Source organism: Bidens hawaiensis, unplaced genomic scaffold, assembly GCF_021521415.1.
Source record: "Bidens hawaiensis isolate Kalapana, Puna unplaced genomic scaffold, B.hawaiensis_p1.1 tig00011664_1, whole genome shotgun sequence".
NCBI classification, from domain to species: Eukaryota; Viridiplantae; Streptophyta; class Magnoliopsida; order Asterales; family Asteraceae; genus Bidens; species Bidens hawaiensis.
The window spans coordinates 75,512-90,794 of NW_027491920.1; the positions used below are offsets into that span (position 1 = coordinate 75,512).

The 15,283-nt window shown below is 35.5% G+C and overlaps 1 protein-coding gene and 1 pseudogene across 2 annotated transcripts; one reads left to right on the top strand and one right to left on the bottom strand.

Annotated features, from left to right (window-relative positions):
- Positions 1-236: 236 nt before the first annotated feature.
- LOC143538683 (ABC transporter F family member 5 pseudogene) lies at positions 237-1,288 on the bottom strand (annotated as a pseudogene).
- Positions 1,289-9,962: 8,674 nt separating this feature from the next.
- Positions 9,963-15,031, top strand: LOC143538684 (uncharacterized). 2 transcript variants are annotated; one of them, XM_077032184.1, is made up of 3 exons: positions 9,963-10,080; positions 11,403-11,672; positions 14,819-15,030. In XM_077032184.1, exons 1-3 carry the CDS (start codon positions 10,054-10,056, stop codon positions 14,864-14,866), a joined length of 345 nt encoding a protein of 114 aa, XP_076888299.1. In that variant the 5' UTR covers positions 9,963-10,053; the 3' UTR covers positions 14,867-15,030. The 2 variants fall into 2 exon arrangements, with proteins under 2 accessions (XP_076888299.1, XP_076888300.1); XM_077032185.1 differs by having other exon boundaries at positions 10,050-10,080; positions 11,406-11,672; positions 14,819-15,031.
- The last annotated feature ends 252 nt before the right edge of the window (positions 15,032-15,283 follow it).

The following is a 15,283-nucleotide window of genomic DNA, read 5'->3' on the forward strand; positions in this document are numbered from 1 at the left end:
GTTTGCTATCAACCAAAAACAGAAAAAAGCAAACCATAATACCAATTTTTTTAAGCCTTTCAAAAAAAAAAAATACTAATTTTTAAGTACTTAAAAAAAATGGTGTGGACCAAAAAGTTTATGTACAAATTCGCAACAACAAACTAACCATTAGTTAACAATAGACATTTAGGCCCAAAGGTTCAAGCTTTAATTCCTTTATGGGACATGTTTTTGCAGCCCAATATTTTCAAGCCCGAATGGTAAAACCCAATGAAAATCGAACTATTTTCACAAACCAGGATTGCATTGTATAAGAAGGTTACATAGAGGTTCTGTATATAAAAATATTACACTTGGACTGATCTAAAGTTCTAAACATGATACATATATACAATGGTCTAATATCATAACAAACCAAAATTTGAAATTGATTTCTACCTGAAGCAATATCTTCCCAAGTGACATCCTCATTTGCCATCCACCACTAAAGGATGCAACAAGCCTATCCGAATCCTCTTCTACCGAAAACCCCAACTCAGGCATCATTTTATTAATCTTGACATCAACCACATCCAAATCCACAGCCTGTGCTCTCTTCTGCAGCAAATCAAACTCATCCAAAAGCCTTCCCATCAACTCCAAATTGTCCACGGACGCCTCAATCGCCTTCTGCACCTTCTCCAACCGCTTCGAGACCTCCATTTCCTCCTTAAAAGCATGCAGAAACTCCACCCTAACCGTCCGAATCTCGGAAACATCAAACTCCTGGCTCAAAAACGATATCCTCATGTTCGATTTCGCCTTTACAACGTTACCCGAATCGGGTTCTTCCGCACCCGATATTATTTTTAATTGTGTGGTTTTACCGGCACCGTTAACGCCTACTAATCCTACCTTTTCCCCCCTTTTGACCTCCCAGGATACATTACTTAAAACTGTAACGCCTTTAAATGTTTTGGTTATGTTTTCTAGCCTGACACCGGAGGATATTGATGATGCTCCAGTGGCTGATGGTTTGTTTCTTGGGCGGTGATACTGATCGGATGGGTTGTTTGAAAAGAGAGAGTCTATGTCGTCTTGGTATGTATTAGTATTAGTGGTGGCTTTGGTTTGTATGGTTATGTTTGTGGTTGATGTAATGGGGTTGTGTTTGTGGGTTAATGATTTAAGGGTGGTTATTGTTGGTGATGGAAATGGATGGAAATGGGGTGGTTTGTGGCGGTGGGAGAGGGTGGTTGTGGGGGTTAGGAAAGTGAGGTGGAGTTTGGTGGTGGCTAAGGACATTGTTTGTTTGTTGCTGTGGAGGTTATGATGGGTGAGTTGCAGGGTGGAAGAAGTGTGTATGTATAGTATAGGTGTGGAGTAAGAAGATGAAGGGGTTTATGGGGGGCTTTGCAGGGGGTGGGTATGAAGGTGGCAGTGTGACCCGTTGCCTTCAAGGCTTGACTTGAGAATGTAAGGGAGAAAAAGGGGGTGTTTGTCATTCCTTATGTTAACCTCCTAAGTAGTCCTAAGGTTATGTGTATTGGTGGGGCTACAATTTGGGGCGTTTTGCGTCGTGTGGCGTCCAGTCAGCAAGGAATGAGAATTTGTTTTGGGGTGTAATAGTGTAGGGGCAACAAATCGTAATATATTTATATATATATATATAACACATAGTAATATATTTCTTTTCCTCTTCCGGCGACAAAAACATCCCGCCCCTGCCCACTTTTGTCGCCCCGTTACATATGGCCTAAATAACTTATGAAGGTGTTTTTATCAATGTTTTCAGACCTGGGCCGGACGTTGACCCGAACGCCTTATCCAGTCAAAGGTCGGACCGATTCGAAAGGACGGGGCGGTGTTTGACCCGGATACCATCATAAATAATATATAATATAATTATATATAATTGTTAACTATTGTACTCTACGGTTAAGTGGTTACCCACAATTGTTAAATGATAACCTCTTTATGGGTTCAGGTAATGCAATTTTAAGAGTTGAGTAAGCTTTCGTTTCAATCTCCAAAGCCTTCTTTTCTTCTTTGAATATTGTCAGATGGCTTTAGGTGTGAATCCAATTGTTTCATCTCCAATCATTGGAACAGTGTATACTTCATCCAAACAATAAGAACAATCAGGGTGAACATAACCCAGTGAGCACGAAAACGAGGTTCACATTTAGCAAAGTCACTAAATTTCATCAATCGAGGACACTTGGAATGGGATCCAATTTCAGTGTCCAATTGTAACATTTGCTGCATGAGTACGTTTTGAGAAACTAACGCGTATAAACCAGCCATCTTGATAAGTAACAAGACAATCAAACTTCAAGGATTAAACTTGAAAATATGTTAACGAACGTGGAACAGTAACTATAACAAACTGTGAACAGTTTTTGTAACGAACTAAAATAACGAATCAATTATAACGAATTGAAATTTATCTGCGTAACGAATCAGGAACAGTGTCACACGAATTAGATTATAACGAACTATCAAACGAACCTAGTCAACGAATCAGGCCAAATTGACGAATCAGTTTGACGAATTAGGTTAACGAAGTAAGTAAACGAATCCAAATTCAAAGTAACGAACTATGGTAACGAATCTCTGAGTTCCGTTAACGAATTAAGTAACGAATCACTAAGTCAAGCTTAACGAATCACAAACTCAACTTAACGAATCTCTGATTCAAGGTAACGAATTAAGATGACGAATCTGCTACAGTTGATAGCGAATTAACTATAACAAACCAGGTTGTTATAACGGTTATAGCAAACTCTGACAACTATTGCCACGTGGCAAAAGTTTGTTAGATTTAAGGTTAACGAATCAGACCACGTGTCTGACGAATTAGAGAACACGAATAAGACTGATGACGAACTGAGTAACGAAGTGTGTAACGAATTGATTAAAAGCTAACGAATCACAGTAACGAATCAGATTAATGAAGAGGAATCTTCAACAGATGATGAAGATCTTCAAATCTTCATCATCTGTTTCCAGATTTCTGGAAAACCAAGAACACAAACAACCAAACCCAAATCCGTAATACACCTCCAATATTCACCAATTCGTTCAAATAACCTATCAAATTACTCGGAAACTTATCGCGAATCCAAATCAGACCAACTCGTAAACCAATTTACTTAAACACGAATCCAATTCGACCAAAAACACATATCTGTTTTGTCCAAACCCAGATTCTATCAAATTCAACACAGATCCAATCCAAAACACAATTCTAGTCCACCAAACCTTCCTTATACCTTACTCAACAACAATTCATTCTCACTCAATCCATATTCAATCAATTCAGCAGAGAATTTGATCAAAATCAAACCAGAAACTAAATAACACCAAATTACTATTAATATTACTTCAGTTAACGAATTAACACATAAATCAAGAGCAATCGAATCCCCGAATGCTCTGATACCACTTGTAGAAACGTCTAAAGATCTCAGATCTAAGATCTAATAAATGATTAACACGGATCTAGTTCATAATTACTCCTATAGATTATATGTTATGTATATATTAGTATGAGTGGTAGTATGTGTATATATTATGTAATAGATTAAGTATGAGAAGAATTGATAGAGAGAACAAATCGGCAGAGGTTCAATACGTTAAATCAAAACTTAAATAAAACAGTGGATGAACACCACTATATATAGAAGACAGGTCTAGTTCGTTACACATTCCGTAACGAACTAGGCTCCTGCTTCGTTACATTACATTAATAATAAACATTAACGAACTGCCTTCTAATTCCTTAAATATCCTTAACGAATTAGAAGGAAACTTAACTTAACATCTAGTTCATTAAACATCCTTAACGAAGTAGACTGTCCTTTAACGAACTACGTAATATAATAATAATTCTTTCATTGATAAATACAAAACATAAATACAAAGACTCGTGACGCAAAACCATGCACTAACATTTCCCCACTAGTTCCATGGCTCTTTCTCCATTTGGTTCTTTTGCAGGATTTGTGCAGTCACGAGCAAAGTGACCGGGCCCGTGACAGTTGCAACACCTCATCTTGCTTTTGTCGAATCCCACCCTTTTTTTGTGATAGCCTAGTTGTTCTTAGCAGTCTTCTTGGTGAAGTTCTTTGCCCTGAAGACGGCCATGGCCATCTACCACGAAATATCCATCTCCTCAACGTCTTCAGGATGAATTTGATCCAATTCAGCAAACACAACCGGCGAGACAATGTCACCAGCATGAAATGCATTTTAGTAGTTCATACAGCCTGCAATAAGGGCGATGTTCTCCTCAGTTTCCTTATGGATGGAGGGAATCTGAGACGCAGGCTTGGCTGAAGATTCCTTTGGTGAAAAAGAATTAGTATTGGCAGATGCCTTTGAGGGTCTTGGGGAAAACTGGCTTGAGGTGGATCTTGATCCGCTTGTTCCATCTTGAGCAGAGAAGGCGGTATTGGTGGATGGCGTATAACTAGCAATGTTATAAGAGCTAGCATGATTTATAGCATGTTGTTTGTCATCCATATCATATGAGTTAATAACGTCCTTCATCTCATTGATAGTTAGTCTAGTTAGGTTCTTTGTTTTCTTGATCAATGCCACATTCAGATCCCAGCTTTGAGGAAGTGAATTCAGCAACTTCTGATTAACCTCAAGAAAAGTTAGCTCAATCTTAGCAGATCTCATCTTGGTCACGAGCTTGGTGAATCTTTGTATTTGAGCAAAAAGAGATTCACCCAAGCGTGGTTGAACATATAGAAATCTTATTTTAGCAGATCTCGTCTACTCTGCAACATATCCTGATTTCCCTCAAACTTATCTATAATGGTTGCCCATAGCTCTTTAGCCAACTTTGCATCTTGAAGACCAATAGCAATATCCGGGGATAATGCTAGAGTGAGAGTAGAAAAGGCTCTCTCAACATCTTCTACCAGGGCAAAATCTTCATCAGTAAAACATATTTTCTTTCTGGTATGGGAGCCACAGACCTCTCACGTCGTCTAACGTATATGTCACCAAGTTGGACATTTTAGAATGCTTCCCCAACCCTTGGAGTCTTTCATCTTCATGTATCTTTCAAACCTGTACTTCCAATTGTCTTACCCTTCAGGAGATAACGGACGAGGAACATGAGTGGGGGTACCCATCACGGAGTCAAGGCCAACTATGCCATCCTTTGATTCCATTTTAGTCAAAAACCCACTTATTGGCCGAAAACACTGTGAGACGAGAAGATTTGGCCGAGAACCCTTAATTGAGAACTAGTAACACCGAGAACACACCTAGAACGTATGAATTAACCGAAAACCCATAACCAAGCCGCAAACACTTGCTGGAACGAGAACTCAATTCCGAGATCCTTTGTCACCGAGAGCCAAATCTTGCCGAGAACTATGCTTAACCGAGAACTCAGTTTTACTTGAACAATACTTCAAAGCTTCGATAAACAATGGATTTCGATATCTTTGGATTTTTTGAAAACATTTGAGCAAATCTTATCTCAAAATTCCAACCAAAAATCCTAACAACACGATGAATATCAGTTCTTCTTAGAAGACTCCAATAATCAACCAAACAAGAACATTCCGAAACTTCGATTTTATCACATTGAAAAATCCAAAAATCCGTTTCTTGGATTCGTTGATATCAAAACCAAGCTTAGAATAGGTCTATAGACTCCGATACCACTTGTAAGTCTTGAAACTGGATCACTACAACACAATATCAAACAAACACATGATTAGGTGGAATCCAAACACGTGGTGAATCAAGAAATAGATTGAGAGAACACAAACACAAGATTCAAAGCACACGTTTATTATAAACGTCACGTACTTACTTCCGAAATACAAAAACCGATTACGCTCTTACAGAGAATAATATAAGTGTCTCACCTAACAAATAATAAAACCATAACTTATATAGGTTAGTACAAGCCACACGGACCAAGCTCAATATAAACCCAATACTCGTCAAGCCTACCGAAAACCGTGGGGATTTCGGTCAATACTAATCAAACCATAAACGCTATACAAGGCATAAACTACAAAATATGTCCTAGCATGTACTATTGGTATTGTCATATTTTTTATGCAAGAACTATTATTTGATATAAGTTAATGCAAGTGTAGAGAATTTGATTTAACATATTAAACTTAAATTGCAGATTATAGAAACAAATGTGTTTATACAATTTATAAGGGAATTAATTGCAGGTTTTGACCTAGAAAAAGTCAAACCAGCTGGTTTAGGTTTGTTGATTGAAAAATCAAAATTGCAAAAGGGTCACCGGATTTATTTTACAATTGTATCATTTGTTAACAAGGGTAATACTTCTGATAGTTCGGGAATTTAACGTTGCCGTTTCGGGCTTCAACTTTGGTAAAATGGATCAAATTTATGGTTCAACAGAAGTGACACTTTTGCTAGAGCAAATTAAAGGTATTTTTATTTGACTTTGTGGTAGTCAATAGGGGAAATTTAGGCATTTCGTGACACAACTTCGGTTTAGGTTCAAACGTTAGTTGATCTTACAGGTTAGTACCAATGGCATTTTTAGTTCTTAAAATTTATAAATAAAATTCTTCTAAGAATATTCAAGTTTTTGTTACTGATCCCGATTTTGTATTTAGTTTTTTAAGGTTTGATCTAACAGTGTTTCATATATATGGGTTCAAGTCTCATTTGAGACATGTTTAATCCTATTTTTATACAAAAATTTTTACACAACCCAAATTATAACCAAGTAAACTCATATAAAAATTTTTTACACAACACAAATTATAACCAAGTAAACCTATATAAAAATTTAATTGTTTAAATCAACAAAATATTTCTTTTTAATTAAGGCTCAAAAAAAATTTTGCCTTCGCCAAATCGGGCCTGATGATGGTTCTAGGTCGTGTAGATGTGGATTAGTAATGATTGGTTGTATTTGGGCATGCTAGAACAGTCTTTCCCTAAATGAGGTCTCTTAATTAATGATGTAAAGCGAATGTTTTAACGGTGTAAAACAACTTATGAAACAAAAATATATTTTTAAGAGTTACTAATAGAACTCACTTAACGTAGTTTTTTTTATGTATGTTAAATTTTCTGCATGCCAACGCTCGAGGATCAGAAAGCTCTTGGCTTGAGCAAAGGATTTCTCGTCAGGGTGGCTAAGGCATTTGTTTAGAAAGTATTGTTATTTAACTTTGAATGACTTTTATGTAATGATTTGTGCTGCATATTTTATAATGAAATAAATCTTGTATTCAAGTATAAACATGTGACATGTATAAAATTGTATGAACTTGGTGTGGGGCCTAACAATGTCATTCTTGGAATGTTGAATTAGACAAATTAAATACTGTGTATTTAGATTTTCCTTAGAAGTTAATTAACCCAAATTATTAAAGAAAAACTTCATTAAATAATATTTAAATGTTATTAAATTATTAAAGAAATCAAATTAAATTAAACGAATCTAACCGATATGGATAGTACATAGTTCCTCATGGCATTTCTTAGCCGCACGATCCTATTGCCTTGAGGCACATGCATGGACTTAACATACAAAAGTGGTTCGTTAAAGTGGAATTGTTGATCCCCGAGAGAAGATTAGGGGTGTTTATCGAGTTGAATTTGAGTTACTCGAATTTGAAGATTTGAAATTTATATTCGAATTCTACTCGAATTCAAATACAAGTTCGAATAAGCCAATTCGAATGAGTTTTTTGAATTCAAGTCGAATTCCGGTTTATTCGATTAAGGAAAAGCTTTTACATAAAAATCAAAAAAAAAAAGAAAAGATAAGTCAATCACTATGTTCCTAAAGTTTTGAGAATCTAGCACGCAAATATATGCAAAATCAACGTAAAGAGTGTTGGGTGAAATTGCAAGATACTATGTTAACTGATGAGTTAAGGGTGGACAGAGTGGGCGGGAGGTGGGGGTGGTGTGGCATCGTACCGACGGGAACACCACCCCGCATCTCTTGCAAGCGCTCAAAATCATCCTGGGGTGGGATCTCCACACCCTTTACCATGCCAAAAGAAGAAGAAAAACTTCCAACGGTGATGGATGTTGGATTTTGGGATGGGATGGAGTGGGAAATTTACCTCGTCAATCTAGGTATCGAAGAATGATGGACGGGATGTGCGATGCACCCCGTCCACCGTAATTGGTCGATCAAATGTAGTTACTAATTAGATATTTTGATTATGATTATTATGTTTTCTTGTTTTGGGCTACAAAAATATTCGCCAGATGTCGAAACTAAAACACGCTCAAATGGTTGGTACCGAAAATACCAATATTGAAAATTTCCAAAACCGGGTAACAGGATCGAAAATGCTTGATATGGTACGGTACAGTTCGATTCGTTACCGGTATCACGCTGAATCGTAACTTGGGAATTCGAAACATATTAGAGCATGTTTGGGATTGAGTTTGAAAAATGTTTATTGGCTTATTGATGTTTTCAAAAAGCCAAAAAGTTTAAATGTGTTTGGCAATCACAAAAAAACTTGCTTATTTTAGCTTTTTGAAATGGTTAAAAAGCAGTTTTCCAAAAGCCTCAAATCCTGCATTTTCAAAATGACTTTTTGAAAAAACACATAAGTTAATAAGCATTTTTCAAACTCAATCCCAAACATGCCCTAAGACGTGTTTTAGTTTGGACAAAGGTCATTTTAGGCTGCCACAGGTCTCGATCCAGATTGTATTCTTTGCCGGTTAATGCCCAGATTTGTAGTTCCTGGAAGATGATAGCTAAGGTTATTGATGGGTTATTAGTTGAAGATCGGCCGCTTAATTTGAATATGGTGGCTGCTGTTGGGAATGGGAAATCTATTAGATTTTGGCACGACAATTGGCTTGGCGGTGTACCATTGAGATATAAATGGTCGAACCTCTATATCATGGAAAAGAAGAAGTTTTGTTTGGTTACAGAAAGATTGAAGCGAGAGAGCCATAGTTGGCGTCTTGAAAGGATACACTTTATGGGCCCGTTAGATGAAATTTATATTCGGGAGCTGACAGAACTGCAAGAGGCGATCTCGGGTCTGCAATTACGGAATGGGAGCGAGGATCAATGGACCTGGACCAACGAAGAAGTTGAGTGTTTCAGCGTCAAAGCTGTGAGACAACTTCTACAGAAAAACCGACAGATTGGTTCTCTTTTTGTACCGAGATGGGTGAACTGGATTCATTTGAAATGTATGATTTTAGCTTGGAGGGCGGCCATGGCTCGGCTTCCGGTTAAAACCGAGTTGATTAAAAGACACATTCATGTGGGTTCTACGCAATGTTCTTTATGCGAGTGGGGTGAAGAGACGATGGATCATCTTTTTTCGAGTTGTATAGTTGCTCACGAGGTTTGGAATGCAATTGGTTTCTGGTGCGGGTTAAATCCCATTTTTGCCTTTGATGTTCGAGACCTTCTGTCAACGCATAAAATGGTGGCAGGTAACAGGTGGAGGAAAAACATGGTTCATGGAATTATCATTATTGCTTGTTGGTGTATCTGGCGAGCGAGGAACGAAAAGATCTTCAGGGATACGAGGACACCGAGTAGAATTGTTATCTATAATATTAAAAGTTTATCCTTTTTTTGGTGTCAAAATAGAACAAAGTTTAAGATATTGTTTTGGGATGATTGGTGTAAGTCTCCTATGTACATATTGTAATTTTCCGCCGATCCTCGCTTTGAGGTCCTAGTCGGCGTATGTTGAATGAAGCTTAATTTTCAAAAAATAAAAAATTCGAATTCTCAAGTTAGTTAAAACTAGAATTTTGGTCTTATTCGAGTCCAATGGCAATCTGCGTAATTAAATGACTGTAACATGTCCAAAGACCCACTGAATAAAGTATAAATATCCCGAGGATTAAGTGTTGGACGACCATTCAGAATTGATTGTCGTAAAGTCACATTCACATTCACATTCACATAATACATTTACCACTCTGTCTCTTCATTTCTCATTTGAAGCTGTCGTCTTGCTGTAGCTTCTCTCTCTTTCTCTCTATCTCGATCTAGCTCTCACAGTTTAAGAATTTGTGTGTTTAGAATTTTAGATAGATCGCTCATTTGAAACAATAAATATTATGGACATGGAACATAGCAAGGATGAGGTATGATTTCAGCTTCATATTCTCTCTCTCTCTGTCTGTCTGTCTGTCTGTCTGATTTTGTTTTATGAATACTAATGTAAATTTTGGTGATTGTTTTATTTGTTTCATCTGTCGGAGTTTGAAATTCTTTGTATTAGTTTATTGAGAACACAAGTAGCTTCAGGTTTTGTTTAGACCATGGGTGTGAAAGTAATGGTTTGTGTTTTGGTGTTTAGATTAGAATCCATACGTACATATTATTCATAAAGTTTGTTCATAATAATATCCAATCCATATATCTATAGTTCTATATCATTATACCATATTTTAGGGATGTGTAAAAATATGATGAAACTCTCAAACTTATTCTTAAATTATATGGTTGGAGATGATATAAGAACATTCTCATCCGAATCCCTATAATTATGTGAGGGAAGTTTGCAAATTATAGGGTGAGGTTGTGAGTGATTGTGAATGTAAATTATAGGGTGGAGAGAGAAATATAGTGATTTTTTGTAAATTTGGGGAAACAATATTTATTTTTTAATATTTGTGGGATTGGTTGTGAGTAGAGGAGAGAGAAAACTGTAATGATAAATGTATAAAAAATATTATTTAATTAAACATGAGAGATAAATGTAGTATTTTTTAGTATAATTATAAAGATAGGGATGAGGAACCGGTTGAGAATGCTCTAAGGATTCTAATGTAAATGCTTTTATCGTAGTTTTTGATAAAATTTTCTGGTTTAGGGACACATCAAACGGGCGGGTTGCTTGAGTCAGGCTGACGAAAAAAATCTGGTTTTGACGGTTTGAACCGTTTCTGTTTTATTCTTTTTAAAATTAATAGTTTCTATTAATTTATTTTTAAAATATAAAAGATATAAATAATATTATTAATATGCTATGTTTTCATATTTTGAAAATGATTTTAATAATGGTAATAAATTAATAATAATAATAATAATAATAATAATAATATACCGTAATCAAAGCTATTGACTTTTTTTATACTACTCTTTCTTGAAACTTTGAACTATGAATGGTCTTCACTAACGAAGAAAGTCAAAGAAGTAGATTTAAGATCATGAAATCCACTAATGAAATAACTGACTTTTTATACTAGTTCACACCTTACAAGCTACAAATACATTTTCTAATAATAACTGACTGTGATAATCATATAATACGCACCTAATGTACGAGGTCCATACACATGTTATTATGTGATTACGTAAGCGTCTTGTGTATCACATTTAAACAATAAGTATAATATCGCACTTCTAAATATATAATTACTGGTTGTAAAACGAAAAATAACATGATTATTACATTGCTCAGAAGAATGCAGCACCATGGATGTCAGTACCTCAATTTGGAGATTGGGACCAAAAGGGACCACTCCCAGACTACTCTCTGAATTTCTCAAAGATAAGAGAGATGAAGAAACAAAACAAAAGAGAGATATCAAGAGCCAGCATTGGCAATGAAGAAGAACTCAAGGCCACCGCCAAACTCGATACCACAAATAACACTGCTCCTGTCGCCGCTCCCGCTCATCATAGTAATTTTGATCACCATCATGTCCAAGATGACCACCACTCTCCAACGGTAAACGACCTCGTTTTTACTACTTTGGTCAATGGTCATAAGTTTATGTCCTGTTTTAGGAACCAGTTTAAAGCTAGCATCCTCAATAACTAGGGGTGTGAGTTTATGACACGACAGGACCCTAACACAAAAATTGTAGGTTTTTGTTTAGTCTAAACAATTTCAGGTAAAACCCGCGAAAACATTTGGCTAAATGGGTTGGATTCAGATTGATCTGGTGGATTAACGGGTTCAATCTTTGTAAAATCATTTTTATGGCGTAACTTAAAATGTTGAGTATTTATGAACATAAAATTGTTTTTATGTCGTGACTTAAAGTTAAAAATTAAAGAGTTAATGTCCATTTTCGTCCCTGTGGTTTGCAACTTTCGCCACTTCAGTCCAAAGTTTGAAATTTTGTCAATTTAGTCCTTATAGTTTTAAACATTAGCCAATTGCGTCCTCTAGTCTAACGGCATCCAACTATGCCGTTAGTTTAAGGGGTATTTTTGTCTTCTATTTATGTTTAGTTAATGGCCAGTTTCGTCCCTGTGGTTTGATACTTTTGCTACTTCAGTCCAAAATTTGAAAATTTTTCAATTTTATGTTTAATTTATTCAGCTTTTTTTTCTTTTTTTTGTCTATAGCCTTTAAGAGCATAAGCCAAGCCCAAAACCATCAAGCATCGACCAAAACAGGTTTACGTTTACTCTGTCGATAACAATAATCATACCCCCCTCGTATTTAGTTTCTAGACATTTTCTAAACTCTCCCTCATGGTGGAATTCATTGGTAAAGTGGTCAAGGTAATTCCCTAAAACCGTACTATACCGATAAAACTAAAATCGTTTCTTTGGTTAATGCATAATAGTTACGGTTTAGAGATTAACATATTGTAGCAAACATCTTGGTCGAAATCACATCAGGAGGTCAAATATCCCGCATTTCTATGTTTGCTCAAGAAATCGATACACTAGATCGCATGTGTGTTCTTCAAATCGTGGTGTTGTTCTTGAATTCTTCATATCGACTACAATTCTAGGGTTGAATCCGACGAATTCAAGAACAATACCACGATTTGAAGAACACACATGCGATTTAGTGCATTAATTTCTTGAGCAAACATGGAAATACGGGATATTCGACCTCCTGATGTTGATTTCGACCCAAATGTTTGCTACGATATGTTAATCTCTAAACCCTAACTATTATGCATTAATCAGAGAAACGATTTTGGTTTTTTCGATATAGTTCGGTTTTAGGGAATTACCCTGACCACTTTACCAAATTACCAATGAATTCCATCATGGACTGAAGTAGCAAAAACAAAAAAAAAACTGAATAAATTAAACATAAAATTGACAAATTTCAAACTTTGGACTGAAGTAGCAAAAGTATCAAACTACAGGGACGAAACTGACCATTAACTAAATATAAATAGGAGAAAGACAATAATACCCCTAAATCTAACGGCATAGTTGGATGCCGTTTGACGGGGGGACGTAATTGGCTAATGTTTAAAACTATAAGGACTAAATTGACAAAATTTCAAACTTTGGACTGAAGTGGCGAAAGTAGCAAATCACAGGGACGAAAATGGCTATTAACTCAAAATTAAAAGAAAAATTGGTGTACAATTGTATTTTTTATTTTTTGTTGTAAATTGGTGATTTTAGAATATGAACATGCAAAACAAAATACAAGTCGTGTTCGTGTCAAATGGCAAACATTCACCACGGGTTCAACCTGCCAACTCGTGAACACGACCAGTTTTACACACAAATCAATAGCTAGCCATTACTGGATATAATAGTGTTTGCCTAATTGAGATTTGTACCAAAAGTTACCATAGGATCAAAGTTGGAGGTGTAGTTGGTATTTATCATTAGGGATAATCAATGCCTTGCCTAACAAGGCAGTTGGTGGTCGAACATCAACAACATTGGCGATAGTTTGGTGGTTGTGTCACTCCATCTGGTTGGCTAGCACATGACCGCTTTGGCCCATGATATAGACAACACGTTAACATAGCACGATTGTTTGTGCAATTGTGCCCATTAAAATAAATCCACTTTAAAATAGGATAGGGTGTAAATGAGTCGAATGCTGATTATTTAAAATCGGCTAGCTATAAGCGCAAGCCGGGGAGAGTTTTAAACTAGCTCGAGTCTAAATTTGAGCTTATTTAATAAACAAACCAAGCCTAGGTTCAAGCACCGGTATGTATATAAACTTTGTTTAGTTGAATAAATATATAATTACATAAAAATAATATTATTCATCTAGTCATGATGAAAATAATGAATAATGTGTTATGTTATATTTATATAATTAAAATTATAAATATACAAAAAATATTTATTTATGTGACTAAAATACTTAATAAATAGTAAACGGGCAGAAAAAATTTTACTCATAAGGTGAGTCTAAGCTTGAAATATTAATCACGAGCAGAGCTTGGGCTCTCTTATAACCTTATGTTTAACGAGTTCAACCCGAGCTTTGAGTTTAGACTTGGCTTGACTAGTTTACACTAGTTAGGCAAGATAAGTTTAAACATTCTTTTATTATTCTCCACGTACCAAAAGCCTAGGGATATTGTTGTAGATAACAAGGAATATATACATTGAAGGCATGTGCAACCATGTTCTCATCTAATAATATACAAGATTTATGATTGGCATGCTTGTCACAAATGTTCTCAATCCAATTCTAATCATTGTAGTAGATGAATGTCTACCCAATGATCAATGAATCTTTTTATTTTTTTTTATTTGGGTACTAATGGACCGTCTTTTTGAGTTGTGTTATTTTAGAGGATCTTTTCTTTTCTTTTTTTTTTTAATTTCCTCTTTTTTGTGTCGAAGACTAGTAATACGAATAATCATATTTCCGAGTCTAAAGAAAAGATGGGTGGTTCTGATTCGAAAAAAGAAAACGATTGATGAAAATGATAACTTAGGTAGAAGTTAGGATGGGAATGGGAACAGATTTTAGTAATCCCGGTCTCAATCTCAGTTATAAATGTGTTTCATACCCTTCGGGTGCATGTTATTCATTTCGTAGAAAATTTGATTCATTTGAACTTGATTGTAAAAAAGAAAACTAAGACCACCACATTATGTTCAATTATTGAAACTGATGTCAGATAAATGTGGTGATTGCAGGGGAGGAGAAGCATTTTGAGCTACTTCAATTGTTGTGTTAAAGCCTAATTTGTTTGTAATCTGTTTCAATTCTTTTGTAATCAAATCTTTCACTAGTCATATGTTGTTTGTTCAATCTTGCTTTCTCATCCGTCAATTGGTCAATGAAACAAAACAATTTGACCATTGCATACGTGACTGATATTTAACAAAAAAATAACTTAAAATTCTAGACATTCAAGATTTAATACTTGTAAGGATGAAGATTCGTTTGTTTATAGTGGAGAAAATAATAATCTATAAAGAAAATTACGTGATTTATTTGTATTTATATTATTTTACCAAAAGTATTTAAAATATTGGATTTACATTGTTACGCGAAACTCAATGTTTAGACCATCCTCAACAAGGAGATCTAGAAACACATATAATATTTATGTTTAACTAGTTGTCATGTTAGAAATAGGGGTGCAAACGAGCCGAGCT

Bases quoted from the DNA above. Each gene is read 5' to 3' on its own strand.
- LOC143538684 (XM_077032184.1), top strand. From the start codon at position 10,054: ATGGACATGGAACATAGCAAGGATGAG. The intron at 10,081-11,402 runs GTATGATTTCAG...TACATTGCTCAG, and splicing joins TGGAACATAGCAAGGATGAG to AAGAATGCAGCACCATGGAT. The intron at 11,673-14,818 runs GTAAACGACCTC...TGGTGATTGCAG, and splicing joins ATGACCACCACTCTCCAACG to GGGAGGAGAAGCATTTTGAG.